The sequence below is a fragment of the Benincasa hispida genome, chromosome 4 (genome assembly GCF_009727055.1).
Source record: "Benincasa hispida cultivar B227 chromosome 4, ASM972705v1, whole genome shotgun sequence".
NCBI classification, from domain to species: Eukaryota; Viridiplantae; Streptophyta; class Magnoliopsida; order Cucurbitales; family Cucurbitaceae; genus Benincasa; species Benincasa hispida.
Window position 1 is genome coordinate 14,325,366 of NC_052352.1, and position 16,691 is coordinate 14,342,056.

Genomic DNA, 16,691 nt, shown 5'->3' on the forward strand with positions numbered 1-16,691 from the left:
ATGGCACGCCAATTTGTTGTCTTTGCTCTCGTCCTCTTCGCCGTCATCGGCTTCGCCTGTGCAGCAACACCCGCCGAATCTCCCAAGGCCTCTGCTGATAATGCCGACGTCGGAGCTCAATTGGCTCCCGGCGCCGAAAACGAGATCGGAAACACCGAGGGGGCTGATGCTCCCGCAGGAAGCGAAGACGTGGTTGAAGCCCCTATCGGCGGACCTGATGCTGCAGCAGCTGGATTTGTCCCTGCTGAATCTCCTAAGAGTGGTGCCTCTGCCGTGAAATTCTCTGCCACCGTTGCCGGGGCGGCGGTTGCCGGATTTTTCTTCTTTTAAGTGGAGGAGAGATTTCATGTGTTTTGTGTGCTTTCACATTTTTAATCATTTGCAATTGTTCCTAAAATGGAAATTCGAATAAAAAGGAAAAAGTGAGGGTTATTTACAATTTATTTTATTTTTCTCTCCTTTTCCCTTTCCTACGTTCTTAACTTCTTTTTTTTTTTCCCGTGGATGCACCAATAAATTTAAACCTCTAAAAGAAATTTCGCATGAAATAAAGTCAATATTTTTTTTTTTCGAAACTGACAACTAATATTCAAATAACTCTTAGTTAGAGAAAAAAAAAAAGTTTTTCAAAAGTATTTTTCATTTAAACTCTTTCATGAAAAATGGGTTTAAATTATAGTATACTTTTTTTGAAAATAACTTATTTTCAAAATTAAACATTTAAAATATTAATTCAAACACAGTACTAAAGTTCATTTATGTTGTAAATTCAAACAATAATGAATATATCTAATTAATTTCACCCCTTTTAGATAAGAAAAAAAAATTGTCATAACAATTTCCTCCTTGTTTTCTGTTGGTATTATATGTGTGTAAATTTTTATTTGCACCAACGCAATGTATTAAAAATGAAGTGTATTTTATTATTATTATTTTTTTTTTGCTGTTTTCTCAAAATAAAAACAATTATTTTGAAACAAAAGAAAAGTGTCTGTTCAGATTATAAAGGAGAAACAAGGGTCTATCTGGTGGGAAATATTAGGTTACTACTATAAAGTATTACTAAATAATCAATAAACATGTTTTATGTTAATAATTATTATTCCGTAATATTACACAATTTCAATATAATTTTCATATTTAAAATTTAAAATAAAATCAAATTATTATAGTCGGATTTGATATTGTTATGAGATAGAAATATAGGGGAAAGGTTAGAAATTGTTGTAGCGTAGGGTTTTGCAGGTACGAGAGAGAGTAGGCGTAGCTCGGAGCTCCCTTGAAACGTTATTTCTGCAGATAGCTTTGAAGTTTGCTGCTGTTGTAGGGCTGAAAACTTAACCCAATATTATAATTAATTATCAATTAATGCCAGCCAGTAGTTCAAAACAATAATGCCTATGAAAATTTTACTAACACAATGCAGCAGCAGCAGCAGCAGCATAAGCTATATATAGGATTATGTGTCACACCATTTTTAGAATATGATCATTCTGGCTGTGCCTGTGCAAGTCCTTCTGTTTTACGCACTCCCAGACTATGTATCAGCCTACGTGCATGGGTTTGCATGCATGGGTCAACTCAATTCTCTTATTCCATACATTATTAAATAGGTGCACTTCATGTGTTACACGTGCCAAACTCTTTCTTTTTTTTCCTTTTTTTAAATGATATATTTTTTTAATTGTGTGATTGAAATGAAATATAAAAAGCTACATCCAAATATTACTTTTTTTTTTTTTAAATACCATTAATCCAATGCTTTATTGTAACTTTTATGAGTTTTAAGCATTAACTATTACATCAAAAAGGCAAATGGTCCAAATCTTCTTTCTTCAACCATTGAAAATAGCATAAGATGAATTGAGTAATAGAAATGTCTAGGACGAGAGGTAGCGGCGGATCCAGGATTTTATGTAAGGAGTCTAAGTCCATATAAATAACATAACATTGAAATCATATAATATTGTCAAAATGAGCAAAACTAACAAACATATGGATAGTGACATAGTACATGTTAAAATTTTAGTCCATTGACATTTCAATTTGTGTCATATGTAGTTCCTGAACTTATTGTGTGTCTAATACATAGTACTGAATATTTTTCTAAGAAAATAATATAACTATTGACTATAAAATTGAAAATTGAAGGTTTAGTTAGAACAAAAATATTTTTTTGTCTAATATAATTGCTAACTTTTAAGTATTTTTTATATTTTATGAGATTTTTATATAATTGAAAGTTAATATATTAATTAGAAATTTTTAAGAGGCTTATTAAAGTTAAAATTAAAAGTTTACCTATCTATTAGTCATAATATTAAAATCTAAGAATTAAACTTATATTAACATGTATGTAATTTTAAAATAATGGTAGAATAAATAATAAAGTAGAAATATTTATATGCAAAAATTGTGTTTATATGTCTTAATTTTTAAAAATTTAAAACAAATAATTAAATAATTACTAAACCCGCCTGAAACTAAAAAAATATTTGTGTATAAACAATTAAGCATTATCAGGGAAAATAAAAATAGAATTTAGTTTTTCTAACCCATATTTATATGTGCGTATTTAAAATTTTAAACAACAAAAAAAAATGGTAAAATTTAAGGTGATCACTAGAAAATTTAAATTAAGCTTTTTTTTAAAAAAAAAAAAAAACCGAAATTCTTTTTTTTATTATTATCCTAAATTAATTTTTTGAGTGCATGGGGCGCAGCTACTACTACATGGAAGTTGCACAGAATTTGACTTTAAAATGATATTAAATTTTATGTGTAAGATGTACAACCGACTTCGGTAAGCATAGTGATTTTTTTATATATATTTTTTAAATCGTATTTAAAATTTATATTAAAAATGCAAAAATCTATAAATAGAGAGGACACATGCTTCTGGTTCCTATGTGGATCCACCGGTGGCGAAGAGATGATGGGATGACTTTCCTATCATCTTCTTCATCTCCCATCACTACAAAATTTCGTTTTTATTACTTCTACGAGGATACATGTGGAGATTCTTTGTTGACGATTTGCAAGGATCATGTTTTCCATGAAATAACTAGTCCCCGTTTAATATTTAAAAAATAATCAATTAAAATTTGTGTTAGGAAAGTCTTCGATTAAATGGTCGATGGTTAATTTCTCGTTTAAAAAAACAATCTTAAACCTCTTAGGTGAGACAAATTAAAATGTCATATGTATTATGAATATTATAATAATAAATAGATGCAGATTGCTTAGTGTCCCAAAAACCATGTGTCACTCTTCATGTTGTCCATATGCTTTGGAATTATTCATGCTTCATGTGCATATAAATCCAATTTTGCCTATAAATAGTGGCATTTGATAGATCTTAAAATCACACATATATTGGTGAGAATTCCACTTCAAAATTCTACTAATTTTCATATTATCCAATTTCATAATTTTAGTTATTTTATTTTATATTATATTATATTATATATATTTAATATTATTATATAAATATATTATATTTTATCTATATCGATATTCCCATTGTGGTCTTCAAATTCACAATAATATGGAGTTATTTAATTATAAATATATATATAGGATCATGTTTTAGGGGTGTTCAAAAAACCCGGTAACCTGACCGACTACTCAACCCAAACCGCAAGGGTTGGGTTGGGTTAAAAATGTTAAAAAATATTAAATTCGGGTTGGGTCCCGGGTTACCCTATTTCAGGGTCGGGTCAACCTGACCCGACCCGAATATATATATAATATAACAATAAAAAGTTAAAACAAAAATAGTCAAATTAAAAAAAAAAAAAGAACCGGTGACCTAACCCGGCCTAACCTGAAAATTTTTGGGTTGGGTTGGGTTGGGTTGACCCTCTAAAAAAGAATTCATTATTAGCCAACTCGAATTTTTGGGTTGATCCACAAAATTCTTCCAATCAGGCCCAACCCGGACCATGTACACCCCTATGTCCTAGAAAGAAAACTTGCCTAAAACAAAACTCACATTTAGAAAACTTAGCATATAACTTATTCGACCTCAAAGTTCCCAAAACTTTCTGTAAATGCTTTCTGCCTCTGTCTTGGAATAAACCAAGATTGAAGGAATAGAATTCCTTGCAGAAGCGTGTGAACGCCGTACAATTTGAAATTCAATTGATAAATAATAAAATACGTAGAAGTTAACAAATTTAAAATGCAGGATAAACATTCGTAAAGCCTAAGCATGCGATCTACAAAATGTTTAGAGGAGAGGAAACTAACCCTTGAAGTTTCATTTCTTCACAAAAATCCTTTCCGATCTGAACAACAACACCTCTTTGCTTAAACAATGAAAACCTTTCCAAAACACGTACACAATAGAGATAAACATCACCACTTGGACACCATGTTATTCTTTGGGAACAAGGAATTGAATGTGTGAGCTTCAAATTTGGTTTTGGTAGAGGAAATTTTACGGGTGAGGTAAAATTTTGAGATGTGTGAGAGGGAGCTCTGTGATTTTCTTAGAAAAACTTGCCATCAGTGATTTTTGAAAACCACGGGATAAGAGAAAAGTGAGAGGGAGGGAGTTACAATAAATCCCTCTCACTTTCTGTAAATGTAACTCCCATCACCGTTTTACTCGTTACATTTAACTCTTTAAATGCTACTGATTCCTCTAATAAACAACTTGTTTATAGTTCAACTATAAACTAACCCCTCTTGGGCCAATGAGAGGGTGGGGCCTCATTGTTCAAGACTCGGAATCAATAATTAAGGGAGAAATTTATCTATTTAATTATGAGAATAAGTGAATTCCATCCTATGTAATTGTGTTCCCAGCTCCGTACTCGGACAAATCCCCAAAATGGTAGGCATATTGAGTCAGTGAAACTGACAATTCTCACCCATACAAATCAAAGGATTACCCTCATAGACTCATTCACAACTCACTCAGATTCAGGTCAAGTCACATATGGTCATCCAAGTGAAATGTTAGTTTCTTCAAGTAACAGTGTTATATAGAGAAATCAATCATTTCACGGTCCAGTCTTATGTAAACTCTTTATATAAGATACCCTCAATCACATGTTTTCACATGAACAATATGGGTCATATCATTTGTAACACTTATAGCTCATGTAACAGTTACAAAGTAGGTCATATCTGCAGTGTCACCAGGATAAGGCATCCAACCTTAACCATGTACTACATACCTTTTAGGATATTACTTAAACATTATCCACATGTATGTCTACCACATATTGTTCAAGTTACATTAAACAACTTTGAATATTAGTTTATTGAATCGAGTTAATACTATTTAAATGTAAAAAAAAATACTTATTCTTTTATTAAATAAATAATTTGTATTTACATACTACAAATTACAAGATCCATGAGATTTAGGATACTAAATCCAACAATCTCCCACTCGTTCTAAATTGAGTGGTGTGTAAAGTACAAGATGCAATATAAAGTACAAGACAATAAACTAGAGCATCCACTATACCCCAAAATTCTCTCACTTGCGACAAGATGGTGCATATCCAGTAGATCCAGATTCTCCAGGTGATGCTAAAAAACTTTAGCTATGAAAGACTTTGTAAATGGATCAGAAATGTTGTGCTTCGAAGCGATTTTCATGACAATCACATCACCTGGCTGCACAATCTTCCTAATGAGATGATACTTACACTCGATGTGCTTTCCTCGTTTGTGGCTTTGAGGTTACTTGGAGTTTGGCACAATATCACTATCACTATTATCACAATATAGGGTGACAAGAATTGACATGTTTAGAACAACTTCCAAATCTATCAAAAATTCCTAAGCCAGACAACTTCTTTAGCAGCTTCATAAACAACTACATACTTTGTCCCCATGGTAGAGTCAGCTATACGGCCTTGTTTGATGTTATGTCATACTATAGTCCCTTCGTTAAGAGTGAGCACTGATCTTGATGTGGATTTCTTATAACCCTTATCAGTCTGAAAATCAAAGTTAGTGTATCCTATAAGGACCAAATCTTTAGCTCCATATACAAGCATATAGTTTCTCGTTCTTCTAAGATACTTAAGAATAGTTTTAACCATCGTCCAATGATCAAATCCTAGATTAGATTGATATCTACTGACTATTTCCACTGCATGGCAATATCTGACCTAGTATAGAACATGGCATACATGAGGCTATGTTCTGCATGTTGGGTTTTATGCTCTAAAACTCATAGATAGTAAATGTTATTAATTGACTATCATGAATAAAGATTTATAGATGTTGATTCAATAAACATTATTGTTTGTGTTGTTTGCCTATTTTCATCTGAATAACCCTAAATTCAATAAACTAACATTCAAAGCTACCTTATGAGTCTTGAACTGTATGTGGAGACATATAGGGATCAATGTTCAAAATACAGTATGAAGGGTCTATAGTGTAGGGATAAGGCTGGGTATCTTATTCTGGTAACATTATGGATACGACCCAATTTGTATTTGATACAAACGCAATAATCCAATGCGTTAGATGTGACCTTAATAGTCTTGGACATGTGTGATTTTGACGAAATATTGGGTATAGATTGGTTGGCTACTAACCATGCCAGTATAGACTACTCCCACAAGGAGGTGACCTTCAATCCTCTTACGGAAGTCAGTTTCAAGTTTAAAGGGATTGGGACCGTGGTCCTGCCCAAAGTAATTTCAGCTATGAAAACCAACAAGTTTCTTAATCAAAGTACTTGAAGTATCTTGGCCAGTGTGGTTGACAACAGAGAAACTGAGGTCGCCTTGACTTCAAAGCTAGTGGTAAGAGGTTATCCAGATGTTTTTCTAGAGGACCTCCTAGGTTTGTCACCGTATCAGGAGATAGGCTTTACTATCAAGTTGGAGCTAGGTACACTTCCATCTCGAAGGCTCTTTATAGAATGGCACTGGTAGGATTGAAGGAGCTTGAGATTCAGTTGTTGAATAGGGGTTTCATATGCCTGAATGTGTCGCCATGGAGTGCATCAGTACTATTTGTCAAAAAGAAGGATGGTTCATTACGCTTATAAATTGACTATAGAGAGTTGAATAAGGTAACCATCAAGAACAAATACTCTTTTCCTAGGCTTGATGACTTGTTCGATCAGTTGTAAGTACATTCCTAAGATTGCTTTTCGTTCTAGATATGGGCATTATGAATTCATCGTAAGGTCGTTTGGCTTTACTAATGCTCTTGCAGTATTTATGAACCTGATGAATAGGGTATTCAGGGAATTTCATGGCACCTTCGTGATAGTTTTCATTGATGATTTAGTGTCCTAAATCTCATGAATCTTGAAGTTTGTAGTATGTAAATATAGATTAATTATTTAATAAAATAATAATTATTTTATTTGACATTTAGATAGCATTAACTTAATCCAATAAACTAAGATTCAAGGTTGTTTAATGGAACTTGAACAGTATATATGGTAAATATGCAAGTGGATCATGTTCAAGTAATAACCTAATAAGTTTGTAATATATGATTAAGGTTGGATGCCTTATCCTGGTGATATTGTGGACACAACCAACTTTGTAACTGTTACATGAGTTATAAGCGCTACATACGATATGATCCATATTATTCATGTGAAGACATGTGATTAGGGGTATCCTGTATAAAGAGTTTATATCATACCAGACTGCAAAATGATTGGTTTCTCTATATAACATCGTTACTTGAAGAAACTAACATTTTACTAGGATGACCATAGGTGATTTGATCTAAATCTTGAGTGAGTTGTGAACTTCTGTCTATGAGGGCAAATCTTTGACCTATATGGGTGAGAGTGGCCGGTTTCGTTGACTAAATATGTCTACCATTTTGGAGATTTGTTCGAGTAAGGAGCTAGGAACACAGCTATACAAGATGAAATTCACTCATACCCATAGTTAGGGTAAGTAGATAAATTATTCCCTTAATAATCTATTCCAGGTCTTGAATAATAAGGCCTCACCCTCTCATGACTCGAGAGAGATTAGTTTATAGTTGAACGATAGACTGGTTGTTCATTAAAGGAATGAGTGACATTTAAAGAATTATATGTAACTACAGGGATAAAATGGTAATTTGACTCCACTGTAGTTATGAACAATTTGTGAAGGGTCAACTCATTAATGATTGGTTATAATCGTGAACACATAAATATATGTACAGTACGAAGAGGGCAATTGTCGGCCTTTAGTGAAGTGACTGGTTGTTAATGAATGTTTATTAATCTAATTAAAAAGTTTAATGGATTAATCTCATATCATTAAAGCTTCTAATATGTAGGTCCATAAAGTCCCATTGTTAGCTCACTAAGGATAAAAATAAAGAATAATTGTTTTTGAAATAATTTGAATTGTTCAAATCATTTATGAGAATTTAAGTAATTAATTATACTAATACGATCGATATAATGTATAATGTATATCGATATATTTTAATATATAGTTAATTATAAATATGATTTATAATTAAAACTATATAATATGTGAGAGAGAAATATTTGAATGAGATTCAAATATTATTATATAAATAAGATCTGAATATAAACAATAAGTTAAAATTTAATTTGAATACAATTCGTATTGAAACTATAAGTTATAAGAAAGAGTTGCATTATAATATGATTATAATACATATTATATGGTTTGTTGATTATATAACTAACCATAATCTATGTATTGTATTAATGTTAATTTAATAATATAATTATAACTCCCCATGACAAGGGAATTACATTTACAGAACTTGAAAAAGAGTTATTGTAACTCTATCTCCCTCACTCTTCTCTTATCCTATGGTTTTTAAAAATTACCGATGGTAAGTTTTTGTAAGAGAAAACACAGAGCTCTCTCACACACATCTCAGAACTTTTCCTCCCCTGTAAAATTCCTTCTACCAAAACCAAATTTCGAGCCCACACATCAAATTCCTTGTTCCCAGATAATAACAATGTGTCTAAGTGGTGGCATTCATCCCTATTGTGTACGTGTTTTGGAAAGGTTTTGTGGATTGCGAATTGGATGTTTACAAAAATTTGGCACTTAAATTTCCTGCTTTAAATCGTTTAAAGTTGTAAGGGCTTGCTACTTTTTGGCATTTGACTTCTTACTAATGGATCTGTAAGTATGTGTCATTCATGGTGAAGAGTTTGTTGTGAAGGAGGCTTGAATTTGAAGCATTTCTAGTGAAAGTTGAAGCAAAGCAATAGTTTCTGGCAGCACAGTGGCGCTCGAAGAAATTCGCATAGAGTGTTGTGGCACTCGTCATAGAGCGCAGCAGCTGTTGTTTGAGCTGATTCAAAAGCATTTGTGCAAGCGGCTTACGCTTCAAAATAACGAAAACTGTGAAATATTAGCTTTCATTCTCCTTTGTTCGAGAAAGCCTGTGCCTAAAGCAGGGGCCTAGCCGCCGGGGGAAGTGTCAGCGGAGGCCCTGGTGGAATAATAGAATAATAGTAGTACTCTGATTGCCTAGCGGAGGCCTATCGTATTCTCAATTATAGTCAGAGATCTCCTTATTCGCCTAACTACCTTTCCTTCTCTATTTCACCTCCAGTCCACAGAGATTCATTTCACCGATGCGAAGAAGTCCTCTCGAGACCGTTCTGTAAGTCACACCCTCTACTTCTACTTCTAACTAAAGGTGAACAACTGACATTGCAAGAAATAAAGAGCCCTTGCCTGTTTGAGTCGGTGGTTCTGAGCTGAAAAGCGTACCAGTTGTTTGAGTCGCGAAAGGGCTACTCATGCTTGCTATAACAATTCCTTATGAGAGGCTACTAGACTTGTCTAAAAGAAGAAAAGATGCACAAGCCACTCTTTCTCTTTTCTCTCCATGAAATTCTGTCGAGCACTGCAACGCTCTTGTCGCAGTGTCATCTCCAAAATCAAAACCAGAGCACAATGGCATTGTCTCACAGCATGCACCACTGCGCTCTGAGAAATTCACACGCGCGTGCCCTGCGTATTGGAAATCATGGGTTCAAGGCCAGCGTGAAACTTGGAGCAGTTTTTAGGTTTTTTTTTCTTGTTTTATGTAATTTTATTTGTTTTAATTAATTAAATTAATATAAATGTTATATTAATTTAATTAATTCTTATGAATGCCAATATTTTGTCCAATTTTACCGTTTAATTAATTTTACATGTGATGTGTGATTAACTTTATATTTATTGCATAATGTATGTCATATAGTTAAAATCCCACCATAGGATAAACATTTTATAATAAATTATATTTATTGTAATTGTTATAATATATAGTTGCATGATATAATAAGCATGTTCATGCATCATATTGAATATAATTATTATATTATATGATTGCATGCGTAATTAACATGTCCGTGCATCATATTATAGTATAAAAGTTATATTATATGGTTGTATGATGGATGTGTTTATTTGCTTAGTTTATAATATAAGGGATATTATATAATGAAATTGAAATTGCATTGAGCATGATATTACTAGTAAATATAAGTGCTATATTTCTTGAATGTCACTGGATGCATGATCATAGGCATTAATTACTTTATTATTTTATAAGCGTTATAAGTTTAATGATTGGAATTAAAATCTATAATCAAGAATTGCATGCAAACATATGTTTCAATTAATTTTAAATGGTGTAAAATTAATTTACCTAGACCTATGTTCAAGTATTTCTAATATGATTAGAAATAGACTAATATTTTATTTTTCCCTTTAATAGGATTAATTTGACTAATAAAAGATTAAATTTATACAATAATTGTCTATAAGAGATCTTTGTCTAAGGAATGTTCTGTCAAGACTGGGGTATTTAAACTGATGGAAACGGATCATGCCTATTGGGAATCGACCTAGAAGGTGAATTAGAGAAATATTTTGTAAGCATGCAATAAATGATTCGATTTATTAAAATGTGTAATAAATAAAATCATATATCGTTAAACTATTAAATATAAATGTTATATTAAGCAAATTAACAAGCATTTAGTAAATTATTTAGGCGGATTTATCTAAGTTAATAAATCATAAGTTTTAAAATATTTAGTGGAGGAAAAAAATATATGTTATGTCATTTTTTCACTCACGTTCTCACTAAAAGTTCACATTGTGAGATCCATGCTTGGCCTTGTGATGTCCCAAGCGCACCCTCCCTTAGGAGCGTATTTGCATGAGTCAATATCAAGGTGAATAGAGAAAATGTTTATAGTAAGTGGAAAAAAGACATGTGTCAATACATCCTACGACCTTCTTCATTAGTTTGTAATGTTTTTCCATGCTCAGCCCCGTGGCACCCTGGGAACATTTGCCTTAAGAAGGTGTTTACATGGAAAGGGAGAGAGCGAACTCTAAAAATGGATAAGATCGTATAGTCAAATGTACCAATTATGTTCTTCCCTGAGGCACACTAGTTGTGGGTGGGGCTATAGGGTTGAAAATAAAGTGTTACACTTACAAGAAAATACTTACAATAAAACGATAAGTAGTTAATGATTTCTTGATCAAATCAGTGTTAGTTAAATATTATAGGAATAAGAGATATTCTGGAGTAATATTTAATTGAGAATGTCTTAATTTAGTGAAGGAATAACTGTACACCTTTCTTAAGTGACATTTATTCTAAATCTTGAAGTATTATTGCAAAATCAAATGTTTTTAGGGTTCATTAAGTGTTTTGTTAAATTGATTGGATTACATGAGTTTTTACATTCAGTAATTTATTTTGTATCAACAACTTATAATCATAACTAGCGTTGTAATTTCCTTAATTGGTGCTGATAAGTTAACAGACAAAAATTACACTAGCTAGAAAAATATGATAAATACAGTCTTGGTCATCGACAACCTCAATTTTTTTCTAATAGAGGAATGTCCTCCAGCCCTGCAACTCAATGCATCTCAAAATGTTTGTGATGCCATGATAGGTGGACAAAGGCCAATGACAATACCTGAGTCAACATTTTGACAAACTTAACTAAAGTCTTTGCCAGAAAGCATGAGACTATGGTCGCAGTGAAGGAACTCTTAAATAAGAGAACCATTGAGCGGAAGCAAGATCGTTCCAAACCCATTGTGAAAGAATAAAGCATTTACAAATATACAACAACAGTTATGCATCATCGAGTAAATTACAACATGCTTTCAATTAAAAACAAAGGGAATCGAGTCATATACCTTTGAAGAACTCTTCTTCAAGTATTCCCTCGATCTACACTAGTCAGGCATTCCAGTAAACTCGATCACGAGCATGAATGCGATAAACAACCAGTACAATCACGACTGTTAGATCCTCGACCCTCGAACAACAACACTCGACACTACCACTCGGTTGCCTTTGTATTCTCGGTGTGAGAATTCAGAAGGTGTGAGCTCTGTGTGGATTTGATAGAAGGAAGGAGGAAGTATACGATCGAATTAAACGATCGAGTAAGTGAGAGAATGAGAAGCCTCTATCGTATAGAGTTGGATACTCAATTATTTAGTAAATGAGAGGTAGCCATCTAGTAAACTCGTTCGTCGTTTGATCTCTCAAAGGCTATCGTATAGCTTTTCTATTCACCCGATCGAATGTCTTGCGATTATGAAAAATGAAAACAAATTTCACTTTTATTTTTTAGTTATTAAAACTGAAAGAAACTTCCCACTTGCAATTGATTGATGGAGAAAAGAATAACCACCAACAATTACCATATAATTGTTTTATTATAAATAAATATAATAACTAATTTATCATATTATATTTATAACCTATAGTTTTAATATCACATCATATGTAGTATATAAACCATAGTTCTTTTTTACTTTATGACATTTAATATAACTCATATTTATATTAATTCCTCAAATCAATGTATGTAATACATCAAATAAATTATATCACATATAATTGAATTAATTATATCATATTTAATCAAATTCGCTTTTGTTAATTTGAACACTTCAAACTAACCCAAAAACTTCAACTTGAATCCATTGAGCTACCAAAGGGACCTTATGGACCTGTAGCTTGAAGCTCCAACGGTACGTGAATAACTGACTAAACTCTTTAATCACGATATCCACCATCCGTTAACTGTCGGGCACTCCATTAAAGACTGACAGTTGCACTCTTCGCACTACAAATATATTTCTGTGTCCATTGGATATAACCAATCAATAGTACGATAACCCTTCACAAATCGCTCGTAAGTATAATTAGGCCAATTTGCCCATTTACCCCTGTAGTTACACCTAACTTCTTAAGTACAACTGATTCCTCTAATGAACAATACATCATAGTCTTACTATGATTGAACACTTCTTGGGTCATGAGAAGGTGTGGTGCCACATTGTTTAGGCCCTGGAATCAACCCTTAAGGGAGCAATCTATCACTTACCCCTACTTCGGGGAAGGAGTGAATTTCGTCTTGTGTAGCTGACTTCCCAGCTTTCCAATCAGACGAATCTTCGAAGTGGTAGGTTTGAGTCGTCGATCTGGCCACTCGCACTTATGCAAATCAAAGAATCGCCCTCATAGGCAAGAGTTCCCAACTCACTCAAGATTAAGGTCATGTTACCTAGGTCATCCTAATGAAATGAAAGTCTCTGTCATGAACGGCGTTATATATCAAGATTAAACATTTCGTGGTCCGATCTTATATAAACTCTTTTGTATATGATACCCTTGCTCATATATCTCCACATGAATGATCAGGATCAGATCATCTGTAGCACTTTATAACACTTATAACATCTACAAAGCAGACCATATCTGTAGTGTCACCAGGATAAGGTTTCCCTCATTTGTCCATATACTACAAACCATTTAGGTTATCACGTAAGGCATGATCCACTTGTATGTCTCCACATACATGCTTAAGTTACAACGATAACTAGGGATCTTAGTTTATTAGTTTATGGTTAATGCAACTAAAATGTCTCGTATTTCATAGACAATAGTGAAGAAAATATCTCATATTATTACATTAAAGATGTTTTTTTATACACGTGTTTACAAACTACAAGACCCTACGAGATTTAGGGCATCAACCCCAACACGCAGCATGCAAGATTATGGAGTAATCATATGAGATGTACGGGCAACTATCCACATATCTCAAGCATGATCTCTCAGGTTCATCTTCAACGCCAAAATGAACGAGGGATCATTTGTTAGGGAACATGTGTTTAACATGATGGTCCATTTCAACGTGGCCGAGATGAAGGGAACCATCATAGATGAATCCAGCCAAGTAAGCTTAGTTTTAGAGACTCTTCCGAAGAGTTTTCTTCAGTTCTGCATCAATGTCATCATGAACATAATTGAATAGAATCTTACCACCCTTCTCAACGAGCTGCAGATTTACGAGTCCTTGATGAAATTCAAAGGGCACCATGGGGAGACAAATTTTGCCAGCTCCTCCAAAAATTTCCACAAGGGTTCTACCTCTGGACTAAGTCTACGCCTTCTTCCTTAGGCTCCAAGAAATGGAAGAAGAAGAAATATGGTAAGGGGATTAAAGCTACCCCACCAGTTACTGCCCAAAAGGGTAAAAAGGCTAGTTGCAAAGGGATCATGTTTCATTGTAACCAAAATGGGCACTGGAAAAGAAACTACCCAAAGTACTTGGTCGAGAAAAATAAAGCAAAAGAAGGAAAATATGATTTACTAGTTCTAAAAACTTGTTTAGTGGAAAATGACGACTTTTTCTGGATACTTCATTCAGGAGTTACTAACCACGTTTGTTCTTCATTACAGGAAATTGGTTCCTAACAACAACTGGAGGCTGGAGACATGACTCTACGGGTTGGAATAGGGCAAGTAGTCTCGGTGATTACAGTAGAGAGATTGAATTTGTTTCTCAATTTAAAATATATATTGTTAAAACAATGTTTATTTTGTTCCTTATTTCAAGAGGAATTTGATTTATTTATCATGTATATTTGAACAATGTTATAATATATCTTTTGTTTGTGATAAAGCGTTTATCTCAAGAAATGGTATTAATATTTGTTCCGCAATAAATGAAAACAACTTATGTGCTAAGATGATTAGCATCTAATATGCTCCATAACGTTGAAATGTTCAACCCTGCAACCACACAAAATAAAATATTAAAAGCTTCTAAAAAAATGCCCATGTTTGGCATCTAAGATCGTGTCACATAAATCTCAATAGGATTAAGAGGTTGGTAAAAGGACTACCTGTATATGAATCTTGTCCTTAAGGTAGAATGATGAAATGACCTTTTACTAGAAAAGGTTATAGCGCCAAAGAACCCCTGGAACTTGTACATTCAGGCCTTTGTGATCTGATGAATGCTAAGGAAAGAAAAAGGTATGAATAATTCACCACTTCTACAGATAATTATTCTAGATATGGATATGTTTACCTAATGCAGCATAAGTCTAATACACTTTAAGAGTTCAAGGAGTATAAGGCTAAAGTTGAATATTTATTAGATAAAAAGATAAAAACACTTCGTTCTGATCGAGGTGGAAAGTATATGGATATGAGATTCCATAACTATTTGATAAAACATGAAATCACATCTCAACTCTCAGTACTTGGTACACTTCAACAAAATGGTATACAGAAAGGAGAAACAAAACCCTGTTATCCATGGTTGGTTCGGTCAATGAAGAGTTATGTTTCTCTACCTAACTCGTTATGGGGATATGTAGTGGAGACTGCAACATATCTCTTGAATCAAGTTCCATAAAAAAGTGTTTCTGAAATACCTTTTGAGCTATAGAGTGGTCGTAAAAGTAGTTTACGACATCTCAAGATTTGGAGGTATCCATCACTTGTGCTAGTGGCTAATCCAAAGAAATTGGAGGCACATTCAAAGTTATGCTTCTTTGTAGGCAACTTAAAGGAAATTAGAGGTGATCTCTTTTATGTTCCGAAGAGAACGAAGTGTTTGTATTGACAAATGCTACTTTCTTGAAGAAAGACCACATTAGGGAGCATAAACCAAGGAGAAAAATCGTACTAAATGAGCTTTCCAATGGAACTAATGAATCTTCAACAAGGATTGTTGAAGAAGTAAGCACTTCAACAAGAGTTGTTGATGTTGCTTCATCTAGTCATGCACATCCTTCTCAAAAAGTTGGGGGAGCCTCTACGTAGTGGGAGGGTCATAACCCAACTTGCTCGTTATTTTAGTTTAATAGAAAATCAAATCGTCATACCAAATGATGACGTTGAGGATTCATTGACCTACAAGCAGGAAATGGTTGATGTGGACAAAGATGAATGGATTAAAACCATGAATCAGGAAATTGAGTCTATATGACTTCAATTCTGTTTAGTCACTTGTAAATAAACCTGCTGGGGGTAAAAACCACAGGATGTAAGTGGATCTAAAAGAGAAAGCGATGTGTAGACGGTAGGTGCAAGGCTAGATGAGTGGCAAAAGGTTATAACCAGGTCGAAGGAGTGGACTATGAAGAAACTGTTGGGTTTTATGCCTTAAAACTCATAGATAAAAATGTAAATAATTGATTGTCATCAATAAAGAGTTATCAATGTTATTTCAATAAGTGTTATTGATTGTATTGTATTTGTTTTGTCTTAATAACCTTAAATCCAATAAACTAATATCCTAGACTAACTTATGAATCTCAAACTGTATGTGAGACATACGGGGATCAATGTTCAAGATACAGCCTAAAGGTTCTATAATATAAGGATAAGGTTGGGTACCTTATCCTATTGATAATATGTAT

General features: G+C 33.3%; 1 protein-coding gene across 1 annotated transcript; it reads left to right on the forward strand.

Annotated features, from left to right (window-relative positions):
• LOC120076089 (outer membrane protein H.8-like) lies at positions 1–330 on the forward strand. The gene has a single exon (XM_039029868.1). The coding sequence runs from the start codon at positions 1–3 to the stop codon at positions 328–330; it is 330 nt and encodes a 109-aa protein (XP_038885796.1).
• The last annotated feature ends 16,361 nt before the right edge of the window (positions 331–16,691 follow it).

Coding starts and splice junctions, on each gene's coding strand:
- LOC120076089 (XM_039029868.1), top strand. CDS start 1: ATGGCACGCCAATTTGTTGTCTTTGCTCTCGTCCTCTTCGCCGTCATC.